We start from the raw sequence: 10,522 nt of genomic DNA on the forward strand, positions 1-10,522 counted from the left end.
GCAGTAGGATATACATGAAAAGAGAAACAAATTAAGTTTGAGTGAAAATGTACATTTTTTGGATTCTCTGGTCAACTGACTCAGTGACTCAAAAAGTCCGATTCACTTTGGTGAGTGACTCATTAAAACCTGATTCAGTAAAAAAAAACAAATTTACCATCACTACTGGATACAGATGACTTGCTGAGGATTCAAGTATGGGTTTGACTATCTATCTATCTATCTATCTATCTATCTATATAGTTACAGTTAAAAGCTTATATACATGATCATGGGCATGAATGTATTGGTAATGTGGGTTTAAGGCTTTTAATCATAACAACTGGTCTTTTTTCAGGATGTATACAGCATAAGGCTGCAAGGGCTTTAAAAACATTTATATGGCTGATTTTTTATCTATGAGTGTAATTTCTGGTCTAGAGCTGAGTTTCCCACAGTGAAGGAGTCCCACCAAAAGCAGCAGCAGAGCCACCATCACAATAGTGAAAACAACCCTTAAGAGGAGGAGGAGATCACGAAAGTTGTCAGAAAAGAGATTAGTATCTCTGTGAAGCCCTGCAAAGAGACCAGAAATTTGCATATTAAGAAGAAACATTTGCAATTTTTCTTTTTGCATCGTCTTTCACACCATGGTGTCTCTTCTAACATCATGATACCCTAAATTTAAAAAAATATTTCTATCCCATTGTAAGATTACTTAAAAAATATATAAATAAAACCTTGCCATGCAAAATGCACTTTTTAAAAGAATCTAGTTATGTTGGTTAAATAATGGTACATAATAATATTGAATGATAAAGCGTGCTTTTCAGAATTCATGAGCATTTATCTCCGAATGTAGGTTTTGCTAATCCTTTAATTTAAAATACAACCAGCCTACGTGTTATTTTGAGCAATGCTTGGATGGCTGGACAGAACAGTGACACAGTTGACAAAACTGACAATGCTCCCAGTATGACTAAAATGATATAGGTTTGTCAAGTTTAAATGTGATCAATAAAGTTTATTATATAAGTTTACTACAAAGTGAACAGATATAAGTATGAAATGTAAGGGTTTTATTTTGAAACATTTACAGACTGTGCTAATGGTCATGTTTCCCATAGAGTTGGTACCAATGAAGATGTCATCCTTATAGAAGGAAGTAGCAAGGCTGGCAAAAGCCATTTTGGTTTTGCAGAACAGAGTCACAGATTCGCCCTCCATCACAGGATGAGCAGGAGTCTCCAGGATTAAAGCAACAACTAAACAAGATAGGGCTTGTCAATATTTATATAATTTAACCTTCCAACATTCATAAGGTCACTGGCAACCCATCTAAACTGAATGCAATTTTCAGTTCATTCAGTTTTAAGATGCGCTAATCTTTTACTACAGGCAGAATCAAATAATTAAAATGACAAAAGATAAACCAAAAACAAATGACAGTACACAATTTTGTTCAATTATTAAATGATGAAGCCTATAATTACACTTCACAATACAATATACAGAACATATTAAATTCAAGACTTATTACCCTCTCTTTTTTGTTCTTTCACAATCAACAAACTCTCTGGTGATTCTCCAGCCCCAGAGATTATACACTTGTAGAGTCCTTCATCAGACCTGGATACATTGTGAAGGACCATCTTCCCAGAATAGCCAGTTCCAATTTTCAGATCATCTTTATAGAAATCAGCTATGTGGTTTAGAAGAGCTCCTTTCTTTTTACAGCACAGGGTGACAGTTTTACCCTCCATGACAGGGAAAGTTGGACTCTCCAGTATCACAGAATTAACTGAAATTAACAGAATTAACTGAAACATTTATACAGTATGTTAAGGCCTAATATGCATTCATTAGAAATTATTTTTGTTGTTTAACTATCGGGTGTTCAGGCTTTCAGGACACCTGGTTTTAACTAAAGAATTATGGTTGTCAAAACATTCATGAAAAGTATAATATCTATTGATACAAAAAAAAAATCTAAAACCTTGTGCTGCCAAATCTATACATGTCATTATCTTGTTTTTTCTTAGTTTTAAATATAGAGGTGCACTTGTAAGCAAAAAAACCCCCCACATTTGCACGATAGTTGGGATGGGTTGGATCAAACCTTTCTAGAATTTCAAGTTTCTCAAGTACACAACAGTACATTTTACTGGCTCAGGTCTGAGTGGGCCAAAATTCTGCCACAGCAATGTAAACGTGTAAATATTCTAGTAGGCAATGAGCATATCTTCACATTGCATATTGACACAAATATTGTGACACATATTGACACAATATTTATGGAAATTTGAGATGGCCATACAGAAAATATTCTAAAAACTATATATGATATTACAGTGGCTTGTTTTTTGTTTTGTTTTTTTTAAATACTTTAGTTTTTAGAATATACTTGTAATAGAATATAATTTTTTTTTTCCAAACATTTTTTACAAATAAATAACTGCAAAGTGGGGTGTGCGTAATTATTCAGCCCCCTTTGGTCTGAGTGCAGTCAGTTGCCCATAGACATTGCCTGATGAGTGCTAATGACTAAATAGAGTGCACCTGTGTGTAATCTAATGTCAGTACAAATACAGCTGCTCTGTGACAGCCTCAGAGGTTGTCTAAGAGAATATTGGGAGCAACAACACCATGAAGTCCAAAGAACACACCAGACAGGTCAGGGATAAAGTTATTGAGAAATTTAAAGCAGGCTTAGGCTACAAAAAGATTTCCCAAGCCTTGAATATCCCACGGAGCACTGTTCAAGTGATCATTCAGAAATGGAAGGAGTATGGCGCAACTGTAAACCTACCAAGACAAGGCCGTCCACCTAAACTCACAGGCTGAACACCTCCCACCCACTCCATGACATGTTGGTCAGTCACAGGAGCACGTTCAGTGAGAGACTGAGATTACCGAAAAGCACCACTGAACGACACAGGAAATCATTCCTGCCTGTGGCCATCTCCCTGTACAACGCATCCACTTAACACACTGTTTGCTGCTACAGCTACACATGTTTCTTTTCCAAATATTTATTTATAAGTGACTTATGTATGTATGTATGTATATATATGTATATATTGTACTATTCTTAGTTAGCGTATTGTCTGTCTTGTCTTAATGTTGGTTTAAAATGGAGCACTGTAACAAAAAATAATTTCCCCCAGGGATCAATAAAGTATTCTGATTCTGATTCTGAACAAGGAGCGCGCTGATCAGAAATGCAGCCAAGAGGCCCATGGTGACTCTGGACGAGCTGCAGAGATCTACAGCTCAGGTGGGGAATCTGTCCATAGGACAACTATTAGTCGTGCACTGCACAAAGTTGGCCTTTATGGAAGAGTGGCAAGAAGAAAGCCATAGTAAAAGAAAACCATAAGAAGTCCCGTTTGCAGTTTGCCGCAGGCCATGTGGGGGACACAGCAAACATGCAAACACTACTGTTCACAAACGCTGTCCATCGAATCTGACTGAGATGGAGCTGTTTTGCAGAGAAGAATGGGCAAGGATTTCAGTCTCTAGGTGTGCAAAGCTGGTAGAGACATACCCTAAAAGACTGTCAGCTGCAATTGCAGCAAAAGGTGGTTCTACAAAATATTGACTTAGGGGGATGAATAATTACACACACCCCACTTTGCAGTTATTTATTTGTAAAAAAATGTTTGGAATCATGTATGATTTTCGTTCCACTTCTCACGTGTACACCACTTTTGTATTGGTCTTTCATGTGGAATTCCAATAAAATTTATTCATATTTGTGGCTGTGATGTGACAAAATGTGGAAAGTTCAAGATGGCCGACTACTTTTGCAAGCCACTGTAGATCTTATATTGTGCTTAATATATGTTTTTCTTGGTACAGCTTGTAATATTTGCTCATCCCAGCATTGAAGTTGAATGAAAATGGCATTTTCTTAATTTTTGTGACTAAGAATTTCATGTTAAAAAGTATTTTTACAGTGTTGTGTAATTCATCTTTATACAAATCATCATTTGCAATTAGTCTGTGCTCAAATATGGGACTTGACAGGACTGTTTGGAAATTTTTTATTTTTTTTACATTTTAATTTGCCCATTAGTACACATTTTTAAAAATATTTGTCCCAAATTACAAATTCTAATATTTTTTTTTTATGCTAAAAAAAGTCAGGTTTTTCTTGAAGATACTCATGTGCAAACATTGTTGTAGAATTCAATGTCAAAAAAAGGGCCTGAAAGTGGGTAGTTGAACCATTAAAATATATATTTATATGAAGTTAAAATTTCACAGCAATAATTATAAATGTTCAGATTTTCTACCATAAAATACTATAATGTAAATTGGAGGCGTCAAAGCAGAAGGTTTGATTTGAAAAAGAATTACTCTATGGTGTTGCAGAGTTTCAAAGGAATGGTGGGTAAATTACTTTTCTTAAGGGACCACATGAGCACCTGGTAATGCTGTGGAGGACTGTACCAATAAGCATATAAAGACATAAAATTAATATCGAGCACAACTGAATTCAGCTTATTGGCGTCGCCCTCGGCAATATTACCAGTTTGTTTTGCAGTCCTTCAGAAAATGTATTGCCCATCCCTCTTTTTAAGCTTTAATTTTAAATTTATACTCAAATCAGTAAAATGCTTTTCAAAAACATTGTACATTTTGACATTTTAAATTTTAAAGTGACGCTTTTCAGTTAACAAGCTTTTATTTCGACTCCATGTTTATTTCTCACCTCTGACAGCCAGCCAGCTTCCTGGTGATTCTCCACCTCCAGATATTCTGCACTTGTAAAGTCCCTCATGGGACTTGTAGACTTGGTGGATGGTCATGTTTCCTGTTGAGCTTGTCCCAATGAAAATGCCATCCTTATAGAAGAGAGCTGGAAGGCTGGCAGACAGTGTCTTGTTTCTACAATGCAGAGTTACAGCTTCACCCTCCAGCACATGAGCAGGGCCCTCCAGGATTACTGAAACAACTAGAAAACATTTTACCACATTTTTAAAGTGTAAATGTTTACTTAATCTCTTTATCAATTTGTTGGTGATCCATCAAACTTGAGGGTAATTATTATAAACACTGAAAAAATGATTTTGCAATGCCATTTATACTCAACAGTTTCTTTTATGTCCAAGTGGAAGGAAGCCTTGGGCTGGACCCAGGACACATTAAAGAGATTATACATCTCGGCTGCCTTGGGAGGTAGGGAGAGAGGGAAGTCTGGGCATATCTGCTCATACTGCAGGCCTCAATACCCTTATGAGTGGTCAAAAATACATGGGCAGAGTTGCATGTTTTATTTATTTTTTTGTATTTAACTTTAGGGTATTTCTATTTGTGTTGTAGCTATGCCACAAACTAATTAAATAACCTAAAAAAAAAACCCCACAATGTTCCACTGCTAAATGGTTTGATCTAACAGAGTTTCGTGTATAATTTAAAGAATACATGAACTTGAAAGCAAATACCTTCTCCATTTTGATTTTCCAAACTGCTGTTTATCACCACCAGGGAGGTCTCTGGTGATTCTCCAGCTCCAGAGATTATACACTTGTAGAGTCCTTCATCAGACTTGGAAACATTGTGAAGGACCATCTTCCCAGAATAGCCAGTTCCAATTTTCAGGTCATCTTTATAGAAATCAGCTATGTGGTTTAGAAGAGCTCCTTTCTTTTTACAACGCAGGCTGATAGTTTCGCCCTCCATGACAGGGAAAGGTGGACTCTCCAGGATCACAGAACCAACTGAAACATTTAATAAATGTACAATAAAAGTTCAGTCCTGAATTCAGATTATACAAAATTGCATTTAATGTGAATTATACATAAAATATTAGATAATGATATGCCATGTGGGGGGTTAAAAATATTTCATACATATGGTAAGAAACAAGGGGGAGATTCAAAAAGCATGTGACAAACTACTTAAAAAAACACACGCACAGGAAAAACATTCCCAGACATCACTGTGGCCATATTAACCTAACATGTATTAGACAAGAAAGTGGCAAAAGATAATTCATCATCACAAATATCTAATACTAGGGCTACTTGTTCAGTTATTATACCTGCAGTGCAGGTTATACAGTTTTGTAACTGTACAATCCAACAATATGCTGGGTTGGCTTCCAAATGGTCTAAAAATATTAATAATACTACTGTAATCAAAAGATACATTCCAAGGCTCTTGCCACAATACTACATGAAAACTACACAAACTTGCAAATTTAACAGCTACTATAGCTCCACATAGTGTAATAAACAAAGTTATATCTGTAACTGTTTAGTTAGGAAAAACTGCATTACCCTTGATGTTAGAATTAGTTTTTGTGGCCACGATAGAGTTGTTACTGTAATTGTTTTAAATTACTTGTATCAGAACCTGAGTCATACTTAACTCGAATTTCTTGGATAATGAATGTATTTAAGCACTTATAAGACATTTAACTGTATCAGAGATATTGAATGACAGACTTCCCAAAAGAGAATATTTTAGATATAATGGCATATGTATTATGTGATCATCTTCATGTAAGTAAGCTATAAGGTCAACCAGACTTAAATTCTCACCTTCAGTCATAGGATGAGAAAGATGCTCCTGTGACACAGCTTCACCTGTACATAACAGAAAATATTCTGTAACCATATAATTTAGTACCGTATTTTTCGGACCATAAGGCGCACTGAATTATAAGGTGCACTGTCTGTGTTCATACATAAGGCACACCAGATTGTAAAGCGCATTACGCGAAACAAAACAGTCTAATAAGTCAAACTTTATTCAACTCATTCTTCTTGCTTCCTCCACTTCCATACAATTGATTCATGAATTCTCTCGCAGCTGCCCTATTCCGATGTTGTTGCAGTATATTAATGACTAACCTCGTATTGTGGATGGATTATCTCAGTTGCTCTCCTGTCTGAAGTTTGATCTATTTACAGCATCCTGCCATGCGATTGCGTTTGACCATAACCACTCGATGTGCCTCTAGCGATCACGTAGCACCAGTGTTGGGGAGTAACGGAATACATGTACCGGCGTCATGTATTTAAAATACAAAATATGAGTAACTGTATTCCGTTACAGTTACCGTTTAAAAAGGTGGTATTCAGAATACAGTTACTTTGTTGAAATAAAGGGATTACACGGCTGTAATGCCCGTGTCTCAATCTCTCCTTGTGGCCTGCATAATGATGTGACGAAATATTTATTATTGTTCAAAAAATTATTTAATATGAAGGCAATAGACAGAGTTTTACAGGCATAGCCCTAAAGAATATAGTCTCATGGGGAGTGTAGCCCAGTTGTAAGTAAGCTATTAAGACTCGACTGTATACTGTGTTCGTGTTTTCCTCCAAAACAATAAGTTCCGTTGGAGCAGCAAAGTTGACCCAGACAACAAAGTAAAGCTAGTTTTTGGTTACGAACCCAACACGGAACCCAACGCATTAGCCAGAGGTCCTTTTACTACGGTTCAGAGCCGCGGACCTGTTTCATATACGCGCGGAATAGTTTTCTATACGAGACCGCTGCAAAAATTGCAGCGTTAGGTCCAACCTACTGTTACTCATTTTATATTAAGATTTAAAATTCTAGTTGGTATCGGTATGGCGAATAGCCTTCAGTAATAGTAATAAATCACACAGCAATAGTACATTCATGTAGTTGTAAAAAGCATGATAATATATTAAGTAATCCAAAGTATTCCGTTAAGTTACTCTATTTGAGTAATGTAACGGAAAACGTTACAAAATGGATTTTGGGGCATGTGTTCTGTAATCTGTAGTGGAATACATTTTATAAGTAACCTTCCAAACACTGCGTAGCACATTATTAAATACCAGCTAGCCCAACTTCAGTAACCCTACAAACATCACTGCTGTTTAGTTTTCTGTCTTCATTTATGTTGGAAGTGATAGCAGAGCTGTACGTTTTAATTTTTTCAAAAATCTCTCAGTCAGAACATGTTATATCATGTTTGGGTGGAAACTAGCGAGCTAACTTCTAACTCTGTTAAATTTAATACATTCTGTTTTCATGGATGCCTGGATGTTAAACTTAATTATTACACCAAGTAAAGCAGCAACTCTGATCATTTTATTAAGGATGAAAGAATTTAGACCGTCTTTAACTTTCAGCATTGCGACAGTGTTTGTTTGACTTTGGGACCTGAATGAGACGGAGTATTGCACCCAGATTACTCTGCAAGGGTCCTGACTATGGTAGCCGTAATGCTACGACAATCTATTTTTTGAGAGATTTTTGAGTGCCGTGTACCACACAAAATCCGTTCGAGGTCAGTGAGCACAACCAGAATTCATACATAAGGCACACTGGATTATTGGCGATTTTTGTAAAGATTTAAGGATTTTAAATGCACCTTAGAGTGCGGAAAATACGGTAAATAAATCAAACAGTGTAAACCTGTGTTAGCTCCTCAAAGCTGAGGCAACATAGTTACTGGAAACATTCCTGGTTGCCAAAATGTGCCCCTTAATCCTTAAATTCTCCTTGATAGAGTCAAAAATACCCTAAATTTCATCCTTGCATCCATCCTAAATTTTGATTACTTTTGTTAAAGTGACATAAAAATAAACAACATTGAACATTTTTTTAAACTGCTGTATAAGTGCTGCAAATTTCTTGTTTGATCTTGCTAAAATTTGACACATATTTATTAAGATACGTTTTAAATCCTAGAACAACTAATTAATCTATTCTTATACACTTTTATATGTAACAAACTTGAGGCTTTTATTTTGAAATATGTTTATGTCTCACCTCTGACTGACAGCCAGTTTTCAGGGGATTCTCCAACTCCAAATATCCTGCACTTGTAGAGCCCTTCGTGAGACTTGTAAACTCTGTTGATGGTCATGTACCCTGTAGAACTGGTCCCAATGAAGATGCCATCTTTATAGAAGACAGCTGGGAGACTGGCGGACATTCTTTTTCTGCAGCACAAAGTTACGGTCTCTCCCTCCATCACAGGATGTGTAGGACTCTCTAGCATAACAGGAACAGCTGAAATAGATCATTGACATCCACATATTATCAAAAATACCTTCTGCCCCACTGAAAATCTGCATGACAATCACATCTTGATGGTTTCATTTAACAGATGAAAGATTACAGAAGCTTTGTCAAATGTATCAACCTAACTGTATATTTTGACATATAAGACAATAATTCGTATATTTTTTTTTACCCCTACAGTACATCAAAAATGTATCATGCATCCTGATAAGCACACAAATCCTGATGCGCATAGGTTGGTATCCAATTTGGAACCAAGAATATTTCCAGCAGTGTTACATTACGAATGGTATGCATACACCATAAACAAAATATACAATAAAACAAAATGATGACATATCCTTTGTGCTGTGCTTACTTTTGATAGCTAGCCAGCTCTCTGGTGATTCTCCAACTCCATGTATTTTGCATTTGTAAAATCCTTTGTGAGACTTGGAAACATTTTGGACTGTCACCTCTCCTTCAAAGCTGGTGCCAATGAGTAAGTTGTCTTTGTAAAAATAAGCCGTAAAATTGGAGGAAGTCGTCTTGTTTCTACAGTACAGATTCACAACTTCTCCCTCCATCACAGGATGGACGGGACTCTCCAGTATGACAGAACCAGCTGAAAAATGTGTAGAACGTTTTTTTTCTTCTTCTGACTTTATAAAAGCTGGATTGTATAATTTTCACATTTCAGATTTTAACTTTGAGAAAACATACTTGACACAGTGATATTGATGGTGTTACTTCGCTCCGCTCCACTCTCACACCAGTATTCTCCACTGTCTGATACAAAAGCATAGTCGATCGTGCAGGTCTTCATCGTAGTGTTAGTGGAACATTTCGAAACGATTTGCTCAATGTTCCTTACTTTCCATTCCGCTGAAATATTAAACCCATTACAAGTGAAATAGACTGACTCATATTCAAAGAGCTGCAGCCTCGATGGAAGGATTTGAAATGCTGAATCTGAGAAGAAAGCATGTCATAAATGTAAAATTCAGTTTAATGCAGAAATTAGGGGAAAAAAGAACAAGGTTAAGCAAAGCCCATCAAAAGAGTGTGAAAGAAATGTGTGTGCGTGATTTTTTTTGTTAAGATTAACGTTAAGTTGACTACTACTTACCAGATACAACATATGCAACCAGCAGCATCGACCCTTAAAAAAACAGCCAGGACAGTTTTGTATAATGTTGATTGTATAACGATATATATAAATATACACTAATTTTTATAATCTACTTTGGAGAGTGACAGAGCACCATACATATACTGTACATGCACTGCACATTAAACCATGGTTACCTGGTGATGCTGTCATAGTCTGGCTATACTCAGTATGTTTTTACTTCAAGTTCTGAAACAATTTTGTAATTTTCTTATTAGTATTGTGCTGTGTGGAAGGAGCTCCCTTTTTATTCAATCCTAATCTCAGGCTAACACGGTTCTTGCTCTTATAAATGAACAAGAGGGGTGTTGTCTAGTACTTTTGGGTCATGAATTCACAAAAAATAAATGTAAAAAAATATATAAACAATAACGG

At 36.1% G+C, this 10,522-nt stretch overlaps 1 protein-coding gene across 1 annotated transcript; it reads right to left on the reverse strand.

The window, feature by feature from the left end:
- Positions 1-495: 495 nt before the first annotated feature.
- On the reverse strand, positions 496-10,133 carry LOC146635502 (Fc receptor-like protein 5). Its single transcript, XM_085350151.1, has 9 exons — positions 10,106-10,133; positions 9,700-9,948; positions 9,356-9,601; positions 8,743-8,985; positions 5,430-5,705; positions 4,697-4,939; positions 1,520-1,780; positions 1,081-1,244; positions 496-555 (listed from the first exon to the last, which is right to left on the reverse strand). The coding sequence occupies exons 1-9, from the start codon at positions 10,131-10,133 to the stop codon at positions 496-498; spliced, it is 1,770 nt and encodes a 589-aa protein (XP_085206277.1).
- Between the last annotated feature and the right edge of the window lie 389 nt (positions 10,134-10,522).

The sequence above is a fragment of the Diplotaxodon limnothrissa genome, linkage group LG3, assembly GCF_057381915.1.
Source record: "Diplotaxodon limnothrissa isolate DT_005_m linkage group LG3, D_limnothrissa_male_GT1.1, whole genome shotgun sequence".
NCBI classification, from domain to species: domain Eukaryota; kingdom Metazoa; phylum Chordata; class Actinopteri; order Cichliformes; family Cichlidae; genus Diplotaxodon; species Diplotaxodon limnothrissa.

What these genes read in the sequence shown, in the direction of transcription:
- LOC146635502 (XM_085350151.1), bottom strand. Translation starts at nt 10,133, where the DNA reads ATGCTGCTGGTTGCATATGTTGTATCTG. An exon ending in GGTTGCATATGTTGTATCTG is followed by an intron (nt 9,949 to 10,105) that starts GTAAGTAGTAGT and finishes CTTTCTTCTCAG; the next exon opens with ATTCAGCATTTCAAATCCTT. An exon ending in AAACTGGCTGTCAGTCAGAG is followed by an intron (nt 5,706 to 8,742) that starts GTGAGACATAAA and finishes TAAATGTTTCAG; the next exon opens with TTGGTTCTGTGATCCTGGAG.